The 24,653-nt window shown below is 52.6% G+C and overlaps 1 protein-coding gene and 4 pseudogenes across 1 annotated transcript; all 5 read left to right on the forward strand.

Annotated features, from left to right (window-relative positions):
* Positions 1-890: 890 nt before the first annotated feature.
* On the forward strand, positions 891-997 carry LOC146012695 (U2 spliceosomal RNA; annotated as a pseudogene).
* Positions 998-7,540: 6,543 nt separating this feature from the next.
* Positions 7,541-9,263, forward strand: LOC146008965 (uncharacterized). Its single transcript, XM_083148844.1, has one exon. It carries the CDS (start codon positions 7,552-7,554, stop codon positions 8,980-8,982), a length of 1,431 nt encoding a protein of 476 aa, XP_083004970.1. The 5' UTR covers positions 7,541-7,551; the 3' UTR covers positions 8,983-9,263.
* A 3,519-nt stretch (positions 9,264-12,782) lies between these two features.
* On the forward strand, positions 12,783-12,961 carry LOC146012609 (U2 spliceosomal RNA; annotated as a pseudogene).
* Positions 12,962-15,852: 2,891 nt separating this feature from the next.
* Positions 15,853-16,070, forward strand: LOC146012665 (U2 spliceosomal RNA; annotated as a pseudogene).
* A 1,367-nt stretch (positions 16,071-17,437) lies between these two features.
* Positions 17,438-17,544, forward strand: LOC146012696 (U2 spliceosomal RNA; annotated as a pseudogene).
* Positions 17,545-24,653: the final 7,109 nt, after the last annotated feature.

Here is a 24,653-nt window from a genome sequence, read left to right on the forward strand (position 1 = left end):
GGACCCCCCCTCCCTCTCAATTTGAAATGGCTTGTTTGTTTTTTTTTTCCTTTTTCTTTCTTGATCTCTTTTATTTTATTTTTTCCTCTTCCATTTTTTTCCGAGCCCAACAATTGATGATCATTGAGAGGGGGATTTAGAAAAAGTATCACTTACCTTCTTCGGACCATCATTTGGGTGGTAACTGCCAATAAAAGAAAACATTGGCCCACCCAGCTCACCTACACATGACTGTCCTGTCTGCCTGTCTGTTCCAAGTGACTGTCTGGCTGTCAGGTTCCGCCGGATTCCGAGTGAGCAGCTTGTGATGTCATAGAGGGCAGATTGTGATGTCACACAAAGGGTCCTGCCACATGAATGCCTGTCCATCTGACTGTCTACTACTACTGCTGCTGAATGGGCTCAAAACAGGAAAGCCGTCATTGCACCTGATTGTGCAAGATTCCTCCTTCTCCTCTGCAGCAGCTAGCTGATTGATTTACTCAGCAGCAGTTCGTCAGGGACACAGGCATGCAGCAGCAAAGAGCGAGGAGACAGCTGGCTGCTGCTGCTTGCCTGTTGGTCGTCTGCCTAGTGGGTGTGTGTCTGTTGACGCGACGTCAACAGACGGGGCGGAGCACATGCAAATTTGGCCTCCTACCCAGCTGAGGCACCCTGCCCGCCCGCCGACGACCTAATCACAAAATCAGTTGGATGGCTACTCGTCCTCCGGTCCCTGTCCAGCACTTCAAGTCCTATTCATACCTGCCGTACAGCCTGGTATCTTTCAGACTGCAACGACAACGAAGTGATGTGTGTGTGTTAGATGTGTCCGTGGTGCTGATCTCTTCTCCACCAGTGTTGGTGGCCGAATTCCGGTTTGCGCGCTTTGCTGGGACCCCATTCGGGTTATCGCTTCTCGGCCTTTTGGCTAAGATCAAGTGTAGTATCTGTTCTTATCAGTTTATTCTGAGAGGCAGCTCTGCTCCTTGTTTCTTGGACCGACAACGGTCCTTCTCAGGGCTACCGCTGCTGGCCGAGAGAGCGAAAGAGCGAAGACGTCGAGACTGCGAGGAGGAGAAGACATCGCTGAAGAGGGAGAAGCCGGAGAAGACTGAGGGTCAGACTTGCTCTGCTCTGCCCTCCGAAGCGACCGCCTGCCCCTCCGCCTCTCGACGCCGAGGAAGAAGCTCCGCCCCCGACTGCGAGGAGAGGAGGATTTCGCCTGAGGAGGGAGACAACGCACCCTAGCCACCTGGGAGAGGCAGACTTGTTTGCTCTGCCCTCTCGAAGCCTTGCAGCACTCCCGAGCTGCCTAGGAGGGTCAGACTTTTCTGCTCTGCCCTCTGAAGCCTCCACCGCTCCGGAGCCGCCGCCGAGGGTCAGACTTTCTGCTCTGCCCTCCGAAGCTCTGCAACGCTCCCCAGCCTCCGTGGAGGGTTAGACTTGCTTTGCTCTGCCCTCTGAAGCCGTGCATCGCTCTCTAGCCTCCTTGGAGGGTTAGACTTGTGTTGCTCTGCCCTCTGAAGCGACCCCTTCATCTCCACCTTTCGACGCCGGAGGAGACCCTTTGCCCCGACTTCAGCTGCCCCGAGAAACCGGAAGGATGGCCACAGCTGCTCCAGCCCTGGTGCCGGCCTCAGCCTCCACTCCGGCCCTCCTCGCTGGGAGGAAGAAGCCCGGGAAGAAGGGTAAGTCACCGGCCGAAGGTCCGACCGTCTCGGCTGGCCCCTGCTCCACTGCCCCTTCTACGACACCACCAACGGTGCCCGACCAGGACCATTCCAAAGGCCTCCCAGCCCTGGAGCCCTGGATGAGGCAGACCGTGGTGTTGAAGTTTAAGGAGTCGGATGGACAGGTGCCGGACATGTCGATCGACACCTTCGGCAAGAAGATGGTTCTCGACCAGGGATTCACGAAGGCTGAAACACTCAGCATTCAGAATTACCTGAAGGGGATCTTCTACGTCACCTTCACCTCCATTGCCATCTGTAAGAGGTACTGGGAGGCAGTGAAAGCGGCGAGACCCGAATCCCCTCTCTCTCGCTTTGTGGGCAACTGCCCTATCCAAAGGGAGGAGAGGCGGGTGACGGTTTCAATGCGCAGCCCTCACACGCCAGCCGGAGACATTGCCACATTTCTGGGCCGATTCTGCACGGTCGTGAGGAACCCCACAAGGATCATGACCGATGATGGATTCTGGTCCACGAAGTGGGCAGTGATCGTCCGGCTGCACAAGGACACCTCGTGCCCAGAAGGAGTAAAGCACCTTCCACAGTGCTTCTCCCTGGGGGGAACAGCAGGACTTCTCCATTACTCTGACCAGCCGCGCAACTGCAGGAAGTGCAGCGGGAAGGATCACATGGCGAAGGACTGCAAGGTCCAGGCCTGCAAACATTGTCACATGGCGGGCCATGAGACAAAGGATTGCCCCACGAGGATGACCTGCCACCTGTGCGGCAACACGGAACACGTCTACCGGGACTGTCCCGACAGAGTGAGATCCTACGCCGCAGCAGTATCGGGTGTGGTCGCCCCTGTCAAGGTACCACCCAAGCCTGCACAGAAGCAGATCCAGCAGAAACAAGGCGGTAAGAAACCTTCCCCTCCCCCCACCATTCCTAAACCTCCTCCCCTCCCTCCCTCTGCGACAGCAAACCCCACCCCGGCTGTTCGCACCACCCCCCCTCCCTCACCCTCCCGACCTGTGATTCAACCCACCCTTCCTCCCACCACCCCCTCTACCCCTCCCCCTGTCCCTCTCCTCTCCGAGGAAGAGTTTCCACCCCTTGCCCCTGCAGGAAATGTACAGCCAAGAAGGAAGAGGAAGGAGTTGGACAGCCCAGCTGCCGACCCAGAATCTTCCAAGAAAGCAGCAGTGGAATCGGTCGAGCCAGTACAGGGCTCCCTCACCCTCGAGGAGGAGATGGAGGCCTATGTAGAGGTCTTGGAGGAGAGCGGAGTACCTGAGCTCAACAGCCTGTGTGAGATCGACGAAATACTTGACTGCATCCAGACACCCCAACAGGGAGATCCGGCTGCAGATCCTGATAAAACGCCTCCCGATGGGAGTGGTAATGTAAACGTACAATGACCCTGCCTTTTTCTCTTAACAAATGGTAGCTTTTAATCTTTTTACCATTAATGTAAGGAGCATTAAGGATAAGAACAGACGTCAATCTATTTTTTCCTTTCTTGACATTCAGAAATGTGATGTGTATATGTTGCAGGAATGCTCTCTCCCTTTCTCCAGGTCCTATAGGCACCTGGCCCGGCAGTGGTCCCATGGTCCATCTTACTGGTCCGGTGGAGGTGAGTGTAAGTCTGCAGGGGTAGCCATTCTGATCAGGGGGAGCCTCTTCACGCTAGATTCTGTTCAGGAGCTTGTCTGCGGCAGGTTAATCGTCGTAGACGGCTCCTGGGCAGGCGAGCCTATCAGGCTTATCTGCGTGTACGCTTCACCTATCAAGAATGAGCGTTTGGAATTATTCCAGACCCTGCGGACCCAGCTCGCCACCACCAGGGCTGTAGTGATGGCTGGAGACTTCAACTGCCCGATCGAAGGGGATGGACGAAGCACCTGCAACTCTGCGAAGCTGGACGTCACGTCCAATCTGCTCCGGGAAATGGTGGCTGAAGCATCACTGCGGGACGCTGTGGGCTCCATGGGGGCCGGCTCCGTGAATTTTACATGGAGCCGCCCTGATAGCTCTGTGCGTTCCCGCATTGACTTTGTGTTCACCTCCCGGGCAGTGCAGCAGGTTAGGCATTCTATGGTTCCCTGCTTCTTCTCTGACCACAGGGCCATTCTCTTTCAAGGAATTCTGGGCCATGGTTTTCCATCTGGCCCAGGCTCCTGGAAGTTGAACTGTGCCCTACTGGAAGGGGAGGAAGTACTGGCTGAGCTTAAGGATGCCTACATCACATGGAAGAATGACAAATGTTATTTTGACTGGATGTCTGATTGGTGGGAATATGCCAAATCTAACATCCGCAGTTTCTTTCAGGCTAAAGGGCGTATCCAGGCAAGCGACCGTAAGAGGAACCTCAGAAAACTGCAGCGTGAGCTCCAGTCCCTGGTGGACCTCCAGCGGTGCGGCTGGGATGTGAAGGACGACCTGGATGAGACCAAAAAGAGCCTGAAAAGGCACTTTGAGGAGGAGTCCAGACGCATCGTCTTCCGTTCCAAGGTGGAGAATCTGGAGAAGGGTGAGAAGTGCACTTCTTTCTTTTTCAGGAAACTCCACTCTGGCCATACGCCCCTGACAGAACTGCGTGATGAGAATGGCATCCCCAGACAGGGGAAGGAGGGCGTGATGAAGGTCGTTCGCGACTACTACAGCGACCTCTACTCCCCCAAGACTACAGACACCGAGGAGGCGGATAAGTTCCTGTCAGGTATCACTAACACTATTGATCCTGCAGGTAAATCAGCCATGGACGCTCCCCTGGCGTTGGAGGAGGTGCTCTCTGCCGCTAAATCCTTTAGGCAGGGCAGGACTCCGGGCAGTGATGGTCTCCCAGCAGAGCTCTATGTTGCGCTGTGGGATCTCATTGGCCCGGACCTGCTCGAGCTGTACGAGGAGATGGTGGTGGAGGGCAAAATGCCTCCTTCGCTGAGGGAAGGAATGATCACGATCTTGTATAAGCGTAAGGGGGAGAGATGTGACCTGAAAAATTGGCGCCCCATCTCTCTTCTGAACGTGGACTACAAAATCCTCGCCAAGGTACTGGCCAACCGGCTGAAGGCTGTCATTGGGCAGATTGTTCACCCAGACCAAACCTGCGCCATTCCAGGCCGCAGAATCGCAGACAGCCTTGCCCTCCTCAGAGACACTGTCCATTACGTGAAAGACCGTAATGTGTGCACAGCCCTGATCAGTCTTGATCAGGAAAAGGCCTTTGACCGTGTCTCCCATGAGCTGATGGGCAAGGTACTGCGTAAATTTGGTCTTGGTGAGCTATTCTGTTCTTATGTTAACCTGATGTACCTTGATATCCACAGCTCGGTGTTGGTGAACGGCTGGAAGACTGACCCCTTCCCTGTTATGTCTGGGGTCAGACAAGGCTGCCCTCTTTCACCTCTTCTTTTTGTTTGTGTTATAGAGCTCTTCGCTGTATCCATCAGGCAAAATCAAGAGATCAGAGGGATCACCGCACCGGGTCCAGACCACCCAGAGGCCAAGTGTTCGCTGTACATGGATGACGTCACTGTGTTCTGCGCAGACCAGAGATCGGTGACAGCCCTCGTCCAGACCTGCGAAGACTTCGGCCGTGCTTCAGGAGCAAGGGTCAACCTTGGGAAGTCAGAGGCTATGCTCTTCGGAAAGTGGCACCTGTCGTCCTCCACTCCATTTCCATTCACGGTAAAGCCAGACCTCATCAAGATCCTTGGTGTCTGGTTCGGAGGAGATGGAGCGGCCCTGAAGTGCTGGGATGAAAGACTTGCTACTATGCGCCAGAAACTTGGATTGTGGAGTCTCAGAGACCTTACCATCGAAGGGAAAACCATTGTGCTGCGGAATGAGATTCTTCCTGTTCTTCAGTACACCGCCCAGGCCTGGCCACCTCTGGCGGCGATCTGCAAGGCCATCACACGGGCCGTTTTCTACTTCATCTGGGGCTCCAAAATGGACAGAGTCAAGCGGATTGTTATGTACAAAGATCCCCTCAAAGGTGGCAAAGGCATTCCAGACATTCCAACTATGCTGAGAGCCTTCTTTGCATGTAACTGTATCCGCAGAACTTTGATAGACAATTGTGCCGGCTCTGCGGGGAACTCCATGTCCCGCTTCTTCCTCCTACCAATGTGGAGGACCCTTAAATGGGACAAGTGGGACAGCTCCATCCCTTACAACTGGACTACTCCATGGTTCTACCTGGATGTGTCCAAGTTTGTGAGGGAGCACCAACTGGAGGGATTGAAACCCGACTTGTGGAAACCTAAAACTGTCCACAAGCTCATCAGAGCCAAAGACGTCATGGAACCGATTTCAGGGCTCCCTTCAGCAACTGCCAAGTTTGTCTGGGAGTATGTGGCCTCCAAAAGGCTCACAAATAGACACAAAGACATGTCATGGATGGCCATTCAGGGGGGCTTGCCTCACCGGTCATTCATGCACTCCCGAAACTTGTGTAGGTATAGACATTGTCCCTGGTGCCTTGTGCATGAAGAAACCTCCATGCACATCTTCTGGGACTGCACCTACGCACAGTTGTTGCTGGATGCCCTAGAGACTGAATTCAAGGACTCCGTGCCCAGGAACTGTCTTTCATACCTTTCGGTATTGTATGGACTATTCCCAGGCACCCACACGTATGGGGCGACCCAGGAAGCCTGGCGCCTTATAAACTGTGTTAAGGACGCTTTGTGGTTTGCCAGAAATCGTCTCATACTGCGGAGGGAGAGAATGTCCGTTCAGGACTGCCGCAGGCTGGTTCACAGCCTGCTCAGAGACTATTCCATTCGGGATAGCCCTGAGGAGGAAGAGGACTAAACCCCTTTTCTTCTGGTCCTTTCCCCTTGTTTGGACTGTTTTATAAGACTTTGGGACCGTGGCCCCTTCCCCCTCACTTCACAATGTCTGTTGTTTTGTTGATGTATTTCTATTTATTGCCCTCCCCTTATACGTGTCTGTCTGGTCAATAAAGCTTCGGGCATGTGATTCCTCCTCCCTCACCCCCTACCCTCCACACCCATAGTCTTGTATACTGTTGTGTAAATGTTACCGTTAGAATGCATAGTGCATAGTATAGTCTATAGTGTGAGTTTATCTTGTACTGTATTTTATAATATGTACTATACTGTTTGCATGTGTACTGTGTTTTGGCTGTGCTGCGACACGGTATATGTGTGATATTTGTTATCGTCTGTTTTTTGCATTCTTTATGTACAATAAAGACCTGCTTTTTCAATCAAAAAATCTGTTCTTATCAGTTTATTCTGAGAGGCAGCTCTGCTCCTTGTTTCTTGGACCGACAACGGTCCTTCTCAGGGCTACCGCTGCTGGCCGAGAGAGCGAAAGAGCGAAGACGTCGAGACTGCGAGGAGGAGAAGACATCGCTGAAGAGGGAGAAGCCGGCGAAGAAGACTGAGGGTCAGACTTGTCTGCTCTGCCCTCCGAAGCGACTGCCGACCCCTCCGCCTCTCGACGCCGAGGAAGAAGCTCCGCCCCCGACTGCGAGGAGAAGAGGATTTCGCCTGAGGAGGGAGATCAACGCACCCTAGCCACCTGGGAGAGGCAGACTTGTTTGCTCTGCCCTCTCGAAGCCTTGCAGCACTCCCGAGCTGCCTAGGAGGGTCAGACTTTTCTGCTCTGCCCTCTGAAGCCTCCACCGCTCCGGAGCCGCCGCCGAGGGTCAGACTTTCTGCTCTGCCCTCCGAAGCTCTGCAACGCTCCCCAGCCTCCGTGGAGGGTTAGACTTGCTTTGCTCTGCCCTCTGAAGCCGTGCATCGCTCTCTAGCCACCTTGGAGGGTTAGACTTGTGTTGCTCTGCCCTCTGAAGAGATTTCCTCCTTCCCCTCCTGCCGGGGTCCCGGAAAAGACCCTTTTGCCCCGAGAAGCCGGAAGGATGGCCACAGCCTCCGCTCCAGCCCCCCTCGCCGGGAAGAAGGGCAAGTCCCCGGCCGAAACCCCAGCAAATGTGGCCGGCCCCAGCTCCTGCCCCCCTTCAGGGACACCACCAGCGGTGCCCGCCAGGGATGGCTCCAAGGCTACCCCAGCCCTGGAACCCTGGATGAGGCAAACCGTGGTGATGAAGCTGAAGGAGGTGGACGGACAGGTGCCGGACCTTTCGCTGGTGCAATTCGGCAAGATGATGGTCCTGGACCAAGGATTCTCGGCCCCCGAAGTCCTCAGCACCCAGACCTTCATCAAGGGGATCTTTTATGTCACCTTCGCCACCATTGCCATCTGCAAGAGGTATTGGGAGGCGGTGAAAGCGGCGAAGCCTGATTCCCCTCTCTCTCGCTTTGTGGGCAACTGCCCTATTCAAAGGGAGGAGAGGCGGGTGACGGTTTCAATGCGAAGTCCACATGTGCCTGCCAAAGACATCGTCACATTCCTGAACAGATCCTGCACGGTCATCAGGGACCCCACAAGGGTCCTGCTGAGCAACGGGCTCTGGGACGTAAAGTGGTCGGTGGTGGTCAGGCTCCACAAGGACACTTCGTGCCCAGACGGAGTCAAGCACCTCAAACAGTGCTTCTCCCTGGGGGGAACCGCTGGACTCATCTACTACGCGGATCAACCACGCACCTGTCGAAAGTGCAGTGGGAAAGACCACGTGGGAAGAGAGTGCAAGGTCTCGGCATGCAAGTTCTGTCACGTGGCCGGCCACGAGACAAAGGACTGCCCCACGAAGCTCGTCTGCAACCTGTGCGGCAAAGGAGACCACCTCTACAAGGCATGCCCTGACAGAGCGAGATCCTACGCCGCAGCAGTGAAGGGAGTTACCCCCATGGTGCCTCCCCAGCCGGTACAGAAGCAGCCAAAGCCGAAGCCGCAGAAACAAGGTGGTAAGAAACCCTCCCCTGCCCCTGTCATCCCCACCCCTCCTCCCCTACCTCCCTCTGTGACAGCACCCCCCTCCACTGCTGCTCACCCCCCTCCCTCACCCTCCCGACCTCTTGCCCAACCCACCCCTCTTCCCTCCACCCCCTCTGCCCCTCCCCTCTCCGAGGAGGAGTTTCCACCCCTTGCCCCTGCAGGTCCGACTACGCTGAGACGGAAGAGGAAGGTGTTGGAGAGCCCCGCTGCCGACCCGGAAACTTCCAAAAAGGCAGCAGTTGAGTTGGTGGAACCACCCCAGCCCGCCCCCTCCCTCGAGGAGGAGATGGCGGCCTTGGTGGAATGTTACGACGAGTTTGGGGCGACTGAACTCGTCTGCGACAGCGACATCGACCAGCTGCTTGGCATTACGGAACCAACCCATGAAGGAGATCCAGCTGCAGAGCCGGACGCTGCGCCCCCTGATGGGAGTGGTAACGTAAACGTATCGTAACCTAACCTGCCCTTTCTCTTAACAAATGGTAGCTTTTAATATTCTTACCATTAATGTGAGGAGCATTAAGGATAAGGCTAGGAGACAGTCTGTTTTTACTTTCCTTGACTATCAGAAATGTGATGTTTACATGTTGCAGGAATGCTCTCTCCCTTTCTCCAGGTCATACAAGCACCTGGCCCGGCAGTGGTCCCATGGCCCGTCCTACTGGTCCGGTGGAGGTGAGTGTAAGTCTGCAGGGGTAGCTATTCTGATCAGGGGGAGCCTCTTCACGCTGGATTCTGTTCAGGAGCTTGTCTGCGGCAGGTTACTTGTCGTAGACGGCTCCTGGGCAGGTAAGCCTATCAGGCTTATCTGCGTGTACGCTTCACCTATCAAGAATGAGCGTTTGGAATTATTCCAGACCCTGCGGACCCAGCTCGCCACCACCAGGGCTGTAGTGATGGCTGGAGACTTCAACTGCCCGATCGAAGGGGATGGACGAAGCACCTGCAACTCTGCGAAGTTGGACATCACGTCCAATCTGCTCCGGGAAATGGTGGCCGAAGCGTCACTGCGGGACGCTGTGGGCTCCATGGGGGGAGGCTCCGTGAATTTCACGTGGAGCCGCCCCGATGGCTCTGTGCGTTCCCGCATTGACTTTGTGTTCACCTCCCGGGCAGTGCAGCAGGTTAGGCATTCTATGGTTCCCTGCTTCTTCTCTGACCACAGGGCCATTCTCTTCCAAGGTATCCTGGGCCATGGTTTTCCACCTGGCCCAGGCTCCTGGAAGTTGAACTGTGCACTGCTGGAAAAGGAGGAGGTATTGGCTGAACTTAAGGATGCCTACATCACATGGAAAAATGACAAATGTTATTTTGACTGTATGTCTGACTGGTGGGAATATGCCAAATCTAACATCCGCAGTTTCTTTCAGGTCAAAGGGCGTATCCAGGCATGCGACCGTAAGAGGAACCTCAGAAATCTGCAGCGTGAGCTCCAGTCCCTGGTGGACCTCCAGCGGTGCGGCTGGGACGTGAAGGACGACCTGGATGAGACCAAAAAGAGCCTGAAAAGGCACTTTGAGGAGGAGTCCAGACGTATCGTCTTCCGTTCCAAGGTGGAGAATCTGGAGAAGGGTGAGAAGTGTTCTTCTTTCTTTTTCAGGAAACTCCACTCTGGCCACACGCCCCTGACCGAGCTGCGAGATGAGAATGGCATTCCCAGACAGGGGAAGGAGGGCGTGATGAAGGTCGTCCGCGACTACTACAGCGACCTCTACTCCCCTAAGACGACTGACAACGACATGGCCGACAAGTTCCTGTCAGGTATCACTAACCCTATTGATCCTGCAGGCAGATCGGCGCTGGACGCTCCCCTGACGCTGGAGGAGGTATTATCTGCCACCAAATCCTTTAGGCAAGGCAGGACTCCAGGTAACGATGGTCTCCCAGCTGAGCTCTATGTAGCGCTGTGGGATCTAATCGGCCCGGACCTGCTCGAGCTGTATGAGGAGATGGTGGTGGAGGGAAAAATGCCTCCTTCGCTGAGGGAAGGGATGATCACGATCTTGTATAAGCGGAAGGGGGAGAGATGTGAGCTGAAAAATTGGAGGCCCATCTCTCTTCTGAACGTGGACTACAAGATCCTCGCCAAGGTACTGGCCAATAGGCTGAAGGCTGTCATCGGACAGATTGTTCATCCGGATCAGACCTGTGGTATACCTGGCCGCAGGATCGCAGACAGCCTTGCCCTCCTCAGGGACACGGTCCATTACGTGAAAGATCGTAATGTGCGCACGGCCCTGATCAGTCTTGATCAGGAAAAGGCCTTTGACCGTGTCTCTCATGAGCTGATGGGTAAGGTGCTGCGAAAATTTGGTCTTGGTGAATTGTTTTGTTCGTATGTTAACCTTATGTACCTCGATATCCACAGCACGGTGTTGGTGAACGGCTGGAAGACTGACCCCTTTCCGGTTCTCTCTGGGGTCAGACAAGGCTGCCCTCTTTCACCTCTTCTTTTTGTTTGTGTTATAGAGCTCCTGGCCCTATCCATCAGACAGAATCCAGAGATTAGAGGGATCACCGCACCAGGTCCAGACCACCCAGTGGCCAAGTGCTCGCTGTACATGGACGACGTCACTGTCTTCTGCGCGGATCAACGCTCGGTGGCAGCACTCGTCCAGACCTGTGAGGACTTCGGCCGTGCTTCAGGGGCAAAAGTCAACTGCGGGAAGTCAGAGGCCATGCTCTTCGGAAAGTGGCACCTGTCGTCCTCGGCTCCTTTCCCATTTACCGTCAAACCGGACCTCATCAAAATTCTGGGGGTCTGGTTCGGTGATGATGGAGCCGCCCGGAAGTGCTGGGATGAGAAACTTGCTACAGTGAGACAGAAAATTGGACTGTGGAGCCTCAGAGACCTTTCCATCGAAGGGAAAGCCCTTGTGCTGCGGAACGAGATTCTTCCCGTCCTGCAGTACACAGCCCAGGCCTGGCCGCCGCCAACTGCGGTATGCAAGGCCATTACCCGGGCCACTTTCCACTTCATCTGGGGCTCCAAAATGGACAGAGTGAAGCGGAGCATTATGTACAAGGATCCCCTCAAAGGTGGCAAAGGCATTCCAGACATTCCAACTATGCTGAGAGCCTTCTTTGTATGTACTTGCATCCGCAGAACTTTGATTGAAAATTGTGCCGGCTCTGCAGGGAACTCCATGTCCCGCTTCTTCCTCCTGCCTTTGTGGAGGACCCTTAAATGGGACAAGTGGGACAGCTCCATCCCTTACAACTGGACCACTCCGTGGTTTTACCTGGACGTGTCCAAGTTTGTGAGGGAACACCAACTGGAGGGATTGAAACCCGACTTGTGGAAGCCAAAAACTGTCCACAAGCTCATCAGAGCCAAAGACACTATGGAATCGATCCCAGGGCTCCCGGCGGCAACTGTTAAGTTTGTCTGGGAGTACTTGGCATCCAAGAGACTGAGTAATAGACATAAAGACTTGTCATGGATGGCCATCCAGGGGGGTTTGCCTCACCGGTCATTCATGCACTCCCGAAACTTGTGTAGGTACAGACATTGTCCCTGGTGCCTCGTTAGCGAGGAAACATCTATGCACCTCTTCTGGGACTGCACCTATGCCCAGTTGCTGCTGGATGCCCTAGAGACTGAGTTTAAGGACTGTGTGCCCAGGAGCCACCTATCGTACCATTCGGTGCTTTATGGACTGTTCCCCGGCACACACACTGTTGGGGCGACCCAGGAGGCCTGGCGCCTTATAAACTGTTTTAAGGACGCTGTGTGGTTTGCCAGGAATCGCCTCATTTTGAGGAGGGAGAGGATGTCCGTGCAGGACTGCCGCAGGCTGATCCACAGCCTGCTCAGAGACTACTCCATCCGGGATAGCCCTGAGGAAGAAGAGGACTAACCCCCCCTTCTTCTGGCCCTTTCCCCATTGAACTGAGTGATAAGAACTGTGACGTGGCCCCGCTCCCCCATTTCACGATGTCTGTTGTTTTATTGATGTCCTGTCTATTTATTGCCCTCCCCTTATATGTGTCTGTCTGGTCAATAAAGCTTCGGGCAATGTGACTCCCCCTCCCTCACCCCCCTCCCCTCCACCCATAGTCTTATCCATAGTCAATGATTGTTTAAGGTTAGAATGCATAGTGCATAACATGTCTTACGGTATTTGATTTCTTATGCTGTATTTCATGAAATGTACTATACAGTCTTGCATGTGTGCTGTGTTTTGGCTGTGCTGCGACACAGTATATATGCCTAAATGTTACCGTCTGTTTTTTGCTTTCTTTATGTACAATAAAGATTTGCCTTTTCAATCAAAAAATCTGTTCTTATCAGTTTAATATCTGATACGCCCCCTATCTGGGGGCCATATATTAAATGGATTTTTAGAACAGGGAGATGGAAGAAGAGCTTGCTCTGTCCACTCCACGCATTGACCTGGTATTGCAGTACTTCCAGGACCGGTGCACCTTCCTAATCTGTTATCCAAAAAAAGACTATTTCCATTCCTGGCACTTGATTTGGAGTATCAATTGTTTGTGCACCTTTGTATTTAGAAATGCATGCATTTGCTGCTTCAAGGTTTAACCCTTGTGCATAAATACTTTCAAATCCTGCCTCAGTGTATCATTTTGTGACTATTTCTTGACTCCTTGAATTGTACTTTCTGGAATCGAGGCAGTTAATTACTTGACGTGACACTACACTTGATATCAGCATATGCGGCCTAGCCAAAAGACCGGAAGCCTGCCTAAATTAAAGGACTTATCAATCGCTGCGACCTCCCAATAAATATGCAAACGCTATGTGACTTACCTACGATCTTACCACGGAAACATCAACTGGATCAAAGCAATGGAATTTTTGGACCCCCCCTCCCTCTCAATTTGAAATGGCTTGTTTGTTTTTTTTTTCCTTTTTCTTTCTTGATCTCTTTTATTTTATTTTTTTTTTATTTTTGCGCTCTCTTTTCTCTCTCTTTTGTTTTGGGAATTTTTTTTCCTCTTTATTCTCTTTTGTTTTGGGAATTTTTTTTCCTCTTCCATTTTTTTCCGAGCCCAACAATTGATGATCATTGAGAGGGGGATTTAGAAAAAGTATCACTTACCTTCTTCGGACCATCATTTGGGTGGTAACTGCCAATAAAAGAAAACATTGGCCCACCCAGCTCACCTACACATGACTGTCCTGTCTGCCTGTCTGTTCCAAGTGACTGTCTGGCTGTCAGGTTCCGCCGGATTCCGAGTGAGCAGCTTGTGATGTCATAGAGGGCAGATTGTGATGTCACACAAAGGGTCCTGCCACATGAATGCCTGTCCATCTGACTGTCTACTACTACTGCTGCTGAATGGGCTCAAAACAGGAAAGCCGTCATTGCACCTGATTGTGCAAGATTCCTCCTTCTCCTCTGCAGCAGCTAGCTGATTGATTTACTCAGCAGCAGTTCGTCAGGGACACAGGCATGCAGCAGCAAAGAGCGAGGAGACAGCTGGCTGCTGCTGCTTGCCTGTTGGTCGTCTGCCTAGTGGGTGTGTGTCTGTTGACGCGACGTCAACAGACGGGGCGGAGCACATGCAAATTTGGCCTCCTACCCAGCTGAGGCACCCTGCCCGCCCGCCGACGACCTAATCACAAAATCAGTTGGATGGCTACTCGTCCTCCGGTCCCTGTCCAGCACTTCAAGTCCTATTCATACCTGCCGTACAGCCTGGTATCTTTCAGACTGCAACGACAACGAAGTGATGTGTGTGTGTTAGATGTGTCCGTGGTGCTGATCTCTTCTCCACCAGTGTTGGTGGCCGAATTCCGGTTTGCGCGCTTTGCTGGGACCCCATTCGGGTTATCGCTTCTCGGCCTTTTGGCTGGCGATCAAGTGTAGTATTTGCTGCCTTGGTCCCAGCTGGAGGCATTCAGGGGTCCTTCCGTTTGGGGGGCTCCAAGGGTAACGAGAAAGGCGAGGCGAGCTCGATTTGGCTGATATGGCGGGTATGCGCAATACTTTTCGACTGCAGGTCGGTTCTGACGTGAGGAGCACAAAGGACTTAAGCTTTATTGTGAAGAAGATCCTGATTGGACTGGCTGAGCTTACTTTGGACGACATCTTTTGTATTCAAGACTTTCCTACTACTGGAGTGTATGATGTTACTCTTTATGATGATCAAATATGCCTGCCTTCTTTTGAGAAGATTCGAGCTAAAAGCTTGGAACCGGATATGAAAGGTATTGAGATTGTGCCTTTATTTTTGAATACGGAAAGACCAGTGATTGTGCACTTATACAACCCATATACTCCACTGAATCTGGTAAGAACCTTTTTGTCAAGATATTGCACTGTTGTGAGAGGGGGAGATCCCCAAAAAAATGCATTTGGAGTTTTTAATGGCAAATACAAATTCTGGGTGAAGTTAAGACCTGAGCAAAATGATGTGGGCGGGGTTATGCACCCTCCAGCCAGTTTCAGTGTGGGGGGATACCGTGGTTTTTTGTTTTACCCGGGACAACCTAGGTATTGCAGGAAATGTTACAAATATGGTCATGACAGTGAAAATTGCCCAACGGGGAAATGTTGTCGTAACTGTAAGCAGACTGGCCATGAGGCAGGGAATTGTCCCAAACCAAGGTCATGTGATTTGTGCGGAAAATGCGGACATTCCGCAAAAGAATGCCCGGGCATGGTGAATGAGGTTCCTTCTGAGAAAAAGGATGAGCAGGCAAATATGGAAAGTGGAGAGAATGTGAAGGAGGTACATGGAATAAATAGGAAAGTACAGGAGAGGAGTGCTGTAGGTGCCAAGAGCCAGCCAGTTCAATTAGAGGCGGAGTGTCAGTCTGGAATTTCTGATGTGGACAATATGGAGACAGCCAGTATGGATGCAGCCAGTGAAAATCCCTGTTTAGGAGGGGAACAAAGAGGGAAGGCGAAAGTGGTGAAAGAGGCGGAGAGAGAAGGGAAAAAACCTAAAATGGAGGAAGAGGAAAAAAGAGGGAAGGTGAAGAAAAAGGTACATGCAATGTATATTGGAGGTTTTGATAAAGAAGATGTGGATTTGGTGCTGAGTAAAGGTTACAAGAGGATGCCAAAGCAGCCAAACTATATTGAATTCCCTGAGAAAGTTATGTTAGATCCAGTAATGAAAAAGGTTTTTGGACATTTAATTAAGATATATGAGTATGAAGATTATGAAGATTAAAATGGCCGCCGTGGACTTTGTTTGGGGTGTGTTTTGGTTTGTTTGGGGGGAAAGGGAGTGGGAGGGGATATGCAAATTCTTCTTCTGTGTTCTCCCTGAGTAAATTGAAAATTGGAATAAAAGACCACGTTGATGAAAGTATTTAAACTGTGATTGTCTTTGGACATGATAAAATGTTCCTTTTGGAATAGAATAAGTTTATTTACCACTGAGTGGAAAAAAAAAAAAAAAAAAAAAAAATCTGTTCTTATCAGTTTAATATCTGATACGCCCCCTATCTGGGGGCCATATATTAAATGGATTTTTAGAACAGGGAGATGGAAGAAGAGCTTGCTCTGTCCACTCCACGCATTGACCTGGTATTGCAGTACTTCCAGGACCGGTGCACCTTCCTAATCTGTTATCCAAAAAAAGACTATTTCCATTCCTGGCACTTGATTTGGAGTATCAATTGTTTGTGCACCTTTGTATTTAGAAATGCATGCATTTGCTGCTTCAAGGTTTAACCCTTGTGCATAAATACTTTCAAATCCTGCCTCAGTGTATCATTTTGTGACTATTTCTTGACTCCTTGAATTGTACTTTCTGGAATCGAGGCAGTTAATTACTTGACGTGACACTACACTTGATATCAGCATATGCGGCCTAGCCAAAAGACCGGAAGCCTGCCTAAATTAAAGGACTTATCAATCGCTGCGACCTCCCAATAAATATGCAAACGCTATGTGACTTACCTACGATCTTACCACGGAAACATCAACTGGATCAAAGCAATGGAATTTTTGGACCCCCCCTCCCTCTCAATTTGAAATGGCTTGTTTGTTTTTTTTTTCCTTTTTCTTTCTTGATCTCTTTTATTTTATTTTTTTTTTATTTTTGCGCTCTCTTTTCTCTCTCTTTTGTTTTGGGAATTTTTTTTCCTCTTTATTCTCTTTTGTTTTGGGAATTTTTTTTCCTCTTCCATTTTTTTCCGAGCCCAACAATTGATGATCATTGAGAGGGGGATTTAGAAAAAGTATCACTTACCTTCTTCGGACCATCATTTGGGTGGTAACTGCCAATAAAAGAAAACATTGGCCCACCCAGCTCACCTACACATGACTGTCCTGTCTGCCTGTCTGTTCCAAGTGACTGTCTGGCTGTCAGGTTCCGCCGGATTCCGAGTGAGCAGCTTGTGATGTCATAGAGGGCAGATTGTGATGTCACACAAAGGGTCCTGCCACATGAATGCCTGTCCATCTGACTGTCTACTACTACTGCTGCTGAATGGGCTCAAAACAGGAAAGCCGTCATTGCACCTGATTGTGCAAGATTCCTCCTTCTCCTCTGCAGCAGCTAGCTGATTGATTTACTCAGCAGCAGTTCGTCAGGGACACAGGCATGCAGCAGCAAAGAGCGAGGAGACAGCTGGCTGCTGCTGCTTGCCTGTTGGTCGTCTGCCTAGTGGGTGTGTGTCTGTTGACGCGACGTCAACAGACGGGGCGGAGCACATGCAAATTTGGCCTCCTACCCAGCTGAGGCACCCTGCCCGCCCGCCGACGACCTAATCACAAAATCAGTTGGATGGCTACTCGTCCTCCGGTCCCTGTCCAGCACTTCAAGTCCTATTCATACCTGCCGTACAGCCTGGTATCTTTCAGACTGCAACGACAACGAAGTGATGTGTGTGTGTTAGATGTGTCCGTGGTGCTGATCTCTTCTCCACCAGTGTTGGTGGCCGAATTCCGGTTTGCGCGCTTTGCTGGGACCCCATTCGGGTTATCGCTTCTCGGCCTTTTGGCTAAGATCAAGTGTAGTATCTGTTCTTATCAGTTTATTCTGAGAGGCAGCTCTGCTCCTTGTTTCTTGGACCGACAACGGTCCTTCTCAGGGCTACCGCTGCCAGGCCGAGAAGAGCGAATTGAGCGAAGACGTCGAGACTGCGAGGAGGAGAAGACATCGCTGAAGAGGGAGAAGCCGGAGAAGACTGAGGGTCAGACTTGCTCTGCTCTGCCCTCCGAAGCGACTGCCGACCCCTCCCCCTCTCGACGCCGAGGAAGAAGCTCCGCCCCCGACTGCGAGGAGAAGAGGATTTCGCCTGAAGAGGAGATCAACGCACCCTAGCCACCTGGGAGAGGCAGACTTGTTTGCTCTGCCCTCTCGAAGCCTTGCAGCACTCCCGAGCTGCCTAGGAGGGTCAGACTTTTCTGCTCTGCCCTCTGAAGCCTCCACCGCTCCGGAGCCGCCGCCGAGGGTCAGACTTTCCGCTCTGCCCTCCGAAGCTCTGCAACGCTCCCCAGCCTCCGTGGAGGGTTAGACTTGCTTTGCTCTGCCCTCTGAAGCCGTGCATCGCTCTCTAGCCTCCTTGGAGGGTTAGACTTGTGTTGCTCTGCCCTCTGAAGCGACCCCTTCATCTCCTCCTTTCGACACCGGAGGAGACCCTTTGCCCCGACTTCAGCTGCCCCGACAAACCGGAAGGATGGCCACAGCTGCTCCAGCCCTGGTGCCGGCCTCAGCCTCCACTCCGGCCCTCCTCGCTGGGAGGAAGAAGCCCGGGAAGAAGGGTAAGTCACCGGCCGAAGGTCCGACCGTCTCGGCTGGCCCCTGCTCCACTGCCCCTTCTACGACACCACCAACGGTGCCCGACCAGGACCATTCCAAAGGCCTCCCAGCCCTGGAGCCCTGGATGAGGCAGACCGTGGTGTTGAAGTTTAAGGAGTCGGATGGACAGGTGCCGGACATGTCGATCGACACCTTCGGCAAGAAGATGGTTCTCGACCAGGGATTCACGAAGGCTGAAACACTCAGCATTCAGAATTACCTGAAGGGGATCTTCTACGTCACCTTCACCTCCATTGCCATCTGTAAGAGGTACTGGGAGGCAGTGAAAGCGGCGAGACCCGAATCCCCTCTCTCTCGCTTTGTGGGCAACTGCCCTATCCAAAGGGAGGAGAGGCGGGTGACGGTTTCAATGCGCAGCCCTCACACGCCAGCCGGAGACATTGCCACATTTCTGGGCCGATTCTGCACGGTCGTGAGGAACCCCACAAGGATCATGACCGATGATGGATTCTGGTCCACGAAGTGGGCAGTGATCGTCCGGCTGCACAAGGACACCTCGTGCCCAGAAGGAGTAAAGCACCTTCCACAGTGCTTCTCCCTGGGGGGAACAGCAGGACTTCTCCATTACTCTGACCAGCCGCGCAACTGCAGGAAGTGCAGCGGGAAGGATCACATGGCGAAGGACTGCAAGGTCTCGGCCTGCAAACATTGTCACATGGCTGGTCATGAGACAAAGGATTGCCCCACGAGGATGACCTGCCACCTGTGCGGCAACACGGAACACGTCTACCGGGACTGTCCCGACAGAGTGAGATCCTACGCCGCAGCAGTATCGGGTGTGGTCGCCCCTGTCAAGGTACCACCCAAGCCTGCACAGAAGAAGCAGATCCAGCAGAAACAAGGCGGTAAGAAACCTTCCCCCCCCCCCCACCATTCCTAAACCTCCTCCCCTCCCTCCCTCTGCGACAGCAACCCCCACCCCGGCTGTTCGCACCACCCCCCCTCCCTCACCCTCCCGACCTGTGATCCAACCCACCCTTCCTCCCACCACCCCCTCTACCCCTCCCCCGGTCCCTCTCCTCTCCGAGGAAGAGTTTCCACCCCTTGCCCCTGCAGGAAATGTACAGCCAAGAAGGAAGAGGAAGGAGTTGGACAGCCCAGCTGCCGACCCAGAATCTTCCAAGAAAGCAGCAGTGGAATCGGTCGAGCCAGTCCAGGGCTCCCTCACCCTCGAGGAGGAGATGGAGGCCTATGTAGAGGTCTTGGAGGAGAGCGGAGTACCTGAGCTTAACAGCCTGTGTGAGATCGATGAAATACTTGACTGCATCCAGACACCCCAACAGGGAGACCCTGCTGCAGATCCTGATGAAACGCCTCCCGATGGGAGTGGTAATGTAAACGTACAATGACCCTGCCTTTTTCTCTTAACAAATGGTAGCTTTTAATCTTTTTACCATTAATGTAAGGAGCATTAAGGATAAGAACAGACGTCAATCTATTTTTTCCTTCCTTGACATTCAGAAATGTGATGTGTATATGTTGCAGGAATGCTCTCTCCCGTTCTCCAGGTCCTATAGGCATCTGGCCCGGCAGTGGTCCCATGGTCCATCCTACTGGTCCGGTGGAGGTGAGTGTAAGTCTGCAGGGGTAGCCATTCTGATCAGGGGGAGCCTCTTCACGCTAGATTCTGTTCAGGAGCTTGTCTGCGGCAGACTCATTGTCGTAGACGGCTCCTGGGCAGGTGAGCCTATCAGGCTTATCTGCGTGTACGCTTCACCTATCAAGAATGAGCGTTTGGAATTATTCCAGACCCTGCGGACCCAGCTCGCCACCACCAGGGCTGTAGTGATGGCCGGGGACTTCAACTGCCCGATTGAAGGGGATGGTCGAAGCACCTGCAACTCTGCGAAGCTGGACATCACGTCCAACCTGCTCAGGGAAATGGTGGCTGAAGCATCACTGCGGGACGCTGTGGGCTCCATGGGGGCTGGCTCCGTGAATTTCACGTGGAGCCGCCCCGATGGCTCCGTGCGTTCCCGCATTGACTTTGTGTTCACATCCCGGGCAGTGCAGCAGGTTAGGCATTCTATGGTTCCCTGCTTCTTCTCTGACCACAGGGCCATTCACTTCCAAGGAATTCTGGGCCATGGTTTTCCATCTGGCCCAGGCTCCTGGAAGTTGAACTGTGCCTTACTGGAAAAGGAGGAAGTACTGGCTGAGCTTAAGGATGCCTACATCACATGGAAGAATGACAAATGTTATTTTGACTGTATGTCTGATTGGTGGGAATATGCCAAATCTAACATCCGCAGTTTCTTTCAGGCTAAAGGGCGTATCCAGGCATGCGACCGTAAGAGGAACCTCAGAAAACTGCAGCGTGAGCTCCAGTCCCTGGTGGACCTCCAGCGGTGCGGCTGGGACGTGAAGGACGACCTGGACGAGACCAAAAAGAGCCTGAAAAGGCACTTTGAGGAGGAGTCCAGACGCATCGTCTTCCGTTCCAAGGTGGAGAATCTGGAGAAGGGTGAGACGTATTCTTCTTTCTTTTTCAGGAAACTCCACTCTGGCCATACGCCCCTGACAGAACTGCGTGATGAGAATGGCATCCCCAGACAGGGGAAGGAGGGCGTGATGAAGGTCGTTCGCGACTACTACAGCGACCTCTACTCCCCTAAGACTACAGACACAGATGAGGCGGATAAGTTCCTGTCAGGTATCACTAACACTATTGATCCTGCAGGTAAATCAGCCATGGACGCTCCCCTGGCGTTGGAGGAGGTGCTCTCTGCCGCTAAATCCTTTAGGCAGGGCAGGACCCCGGGCAGTGATGGTCTCCCAGCAGAGCTCTATGTTGCGCTGTGGGATCTCATTGGCCCGGACCTGCTCGAGCTGTACGAGGAGATGGTGGTGGAGGGCAAAATGCCTCCTTCGCTGAGGGAAGGAATGATCACGATCTTGTATAAGCGTAAGGGGGAGAGATGTGACCTGAAAAATTGGCGTCCCATCTCTCTTCTGAACGTGGACTACAAAATCCTCGCCAAGGTACTGGCCAACCGGCTGAAGGCTGTCATTGGGCAGATCGTTCATCCGGACCAAACCTGCGCCATTCCCGGCCGCAGAATCGCAGACAGCCTTGCCCTCCTCAGAGACACTGTCCATTACGTGAAAGACCGTAATGTGTGCACAGCCCTGATCAGTCTTGATCAGGAAAAGGCCTTTGACCGTGTCTCCCATGAGCTGATGGGCAAGGTACTGCGTAAATTTGGTCTTGGTGAGCTATTCTGCTCTTATGTTAACCTGATGTACCTTGACATTTACAGCTCGGTGTTGGTGAACGGCTGGAAGACTGACCCCTTCTCTGTTATGTCTGGGGTCAGACAAGGCTGCCCTCTTTCACCTCTTCTTTTTGTTTGTGTTATAGAGCTCTTCGCTGTATCCATCAGGCAAAATCAAGAGATCAGAGGGATCACCGCACCGGGTCCAGACCACCCAGAGGCCAAGTGTTCGCTGTACATGGATGACGTCACTGTGTTCTGCGCAGACCAGAGATCGGTGACGGCCCTCGTCCAGACCTGCGAGGACTTCGGCCGTGCTTCGGGAGCAAGGGTCAACCTTGGGAAGTCAGAGGCTATGCTCTTCGGAAAGTGGCACCTGTCGTCCTCCACTCCATTTCCATTCACGGTAAAGCCAGACCTCATCAAGATCCTTGGTGTCTGGTTCGGAGGAGATGGAGCGGCCCTGAAGTGCTGGGATGAAAGACTTGCGACAATGCGTCAAAAACTTGGATTGTGGAGTCTCAGAGACCTTACCATCGAAGGGAAAACACTTGTGCTGCGGAATGAGATTCTTCCTGTTCTTCAGTACACCGCCCAGGCCTGGCCACCTCTGGCGGCGATCTGCAAGGCCATCACACGGGCTGTTTTCCACTTCATCTGGGGCTCCAAAATGGACAGAGTCAAGCGGATTGTTATGTACAAGGATCCCCTCAAAGGTGGCAAAGGCATTCCAGACATTCCAACTATGCTGAGAGCCTTCTTTGCATGTAACTGTATCCGCAGAACTTTGATAGACAATTGTGCCGGCTCTGCGGGGAACTCCATGTCCCGCTTCTTCCTCCTACCAATGTGGAGGACCCTTAAATGGGACAAGTGGGACAGCTCCATCCCTTACAACTGGACTACTCCATGGTTCTACCTGGATGTGTCCAAGTTTGTGAGGGAGCACCAACTGGAGGGATTGAAACCCGACTTGTGGAAACCTAAAACGGTCCACAAGCTCATCAGAGCCAAAGACGTAATGGAACCGATTTCAGGGCTCCCTTCAGCAACTGCCAAGTTTGTCTGGGAGTATGTGGCCTCCAAAAGGCTCACAAATAGACACAAAGACATGTCATGGATGGCCATTCAGGGGGGCTTACCTCACCGGTCATTCATGCACTCCCGAAACTTGTGTAGGTATAGACATTGTCCCTGGTGCCTTGTGCATGAAGAAACCTCCATGCACATCTTCTGGGACTGCACCTACGCACAGTTGTTGTTGGATGCCCTAGAGACTGAATTCAAGGACTCCGTGCCCAGGAACTGTCTTTCATACCTTTCGGTATTGTATGGACTATTCCCAGGAACCCACACGTATGGGGCGACCCAGGAAGCCTGGCGCCTTATAAACTGTGTTAAGGACGCTTTGTGGTTTGCCAGAAATCGTCTCATATTGCGGAGGGAGAGAATGTCCGTTCAGGACTGCCGCAGGCTGGTTCACAGCCTGCTCAGAGACTATTCCATTCGGGATAGCCCTGAGGAAGAAGAGGACTAAACCCCTTTTCTTCTGGTCCTTTCCCCTTGTTTGGACTGCTTTATAAGACTTTGGGACCGTGGCCCCTTCCCCCCCACTTCACAATGTCTGTTGTTTTGTTGATGTATTTCTATTTATTGCCCTCCCCTTATATGTGTCTGTCTGGTCAATAAAGCTTCGGGCATGTGATTCCTCCTCCCTCACCCCCTACCCTCCACACCCATAGTCTTGTATACTGTTGTATAAATGTTACCGTTAGAATGCATAGTGCATAGTATAGTCTATAGTGTGAGTTTATCTTGTACTGTATTTTATAACATGTACTATACTGTATGCATGTGTACTGTGTTTTGGCTGTGCTGCGACACGGTATATGTGTGATATTTGTTATCGTCTGTTTTTTGCATTCTTTATGTACAATAAAGACCTGCTTTTTCAATCAAAAAATCTGTTCTTATCAGTTGGGTCTGGACCGCCCCCCTGGCAGAGAATAGAGAAAGGTTGGACTGAACCACCTTGCTACTGAGCTGAGGACCTGAAATACCTCATGTTCTGGGCGGGTGCAAAGTCTCACTGAGTATCTTCATCCTGCCGTAGGGGGGGGAACACACTCTCCTACTGGTAGGGAGGGGAGAAGCATCGGGCCTAGTAGATGGGGCTCTTGTTCGGGGGTCTATAGCCTCCGAGGGAGAGTCACTCGAAAAGCCTGGTCTAGTATCCAATCCCAGGAAGACGGGAAAAGCTGGGACCGAGTAGATTGCTCTCTGGTTCGGGGGTTCCCAGTTCCCTCGGCCAGAGAGACAGCGAAAAGCCCAGCCCAGTACTCAATCCCTGGGAGAGGTGAAACGTCGGGACTGAGTAGGTGTTTTCTTCTCCTTCGGTTGGTCTATTCGGCCGCTGCGGGGGAGACTCATCGAAAAGCCCGGTGGAGTATCCATTCCCATGCCGGGGGGCCGGAAAGGGCCTGCTGGTGAGGCGGAGAAACACTTGGTCGGACGCTGACTGGCTGGCTGCTTGGAGTCCGAGGCTGCACTGTGCCCCCGGGGAAACTCGGGGGTGCCGAACATGCACGGGTGATCCCAAAATCACCATGCACTAGTATGGCACTAGCACTGCGCACTTTCCCTCTAGGTATGCGCTTCACGTCCTTACCTCGTCCTTTTGGATGGGGTAGGACAATTTTTCACACCCCCACCCTGGCCTTCTGGCTAGGGTCCTATATTATTTATTTCTCTTCCCCCTCTCACGTTTGTCACTTTTCACGTTCCTTGTATTTTTTTTTGTAGTTTGTCACGTTTTTTTGGGTAGTGTGGTCGACCCTTCTGGGCCTTCCATTTCCCCAATGTGCCGAAGCTCTCGCCTTTTGGGGAGAGCTTCGGTCCCCCCGAGGACGACCCCGAGCCGCAAGGCGGAGGGAAGTCCACTGCGGGTTCCTCCAAACCACGGGGTGCGGAGGACCCACTGTCCTAACCCTTTCGGGGGTTGAGGAATGAGGGTCTCTCTGAGCTTCGGCAAAGAGGACCCACCGTTCCCTATTTTCCCCTCTTCAGCCTTATGGTTGAGAGGGGTTAGGGGAAAAACGGGGCCCTGTCTCTTCGGAGACGGACCCACTCGATCGCACGGCCTCCTTTGCACGTGTTTAGG

The sequence above is a fragment of the Crinia signifera genome, chromosome 6, assembly GCF_055691185.1.
Source record: "Crinia signifera chromosome 6, ASM5569118v1, whole genome shotgun sequence".
NCBI lineage: Eukaryota > Metazoa > Chordata > Amphibia > Anura > Myobatrachidae > Crinia > Crinia signifera.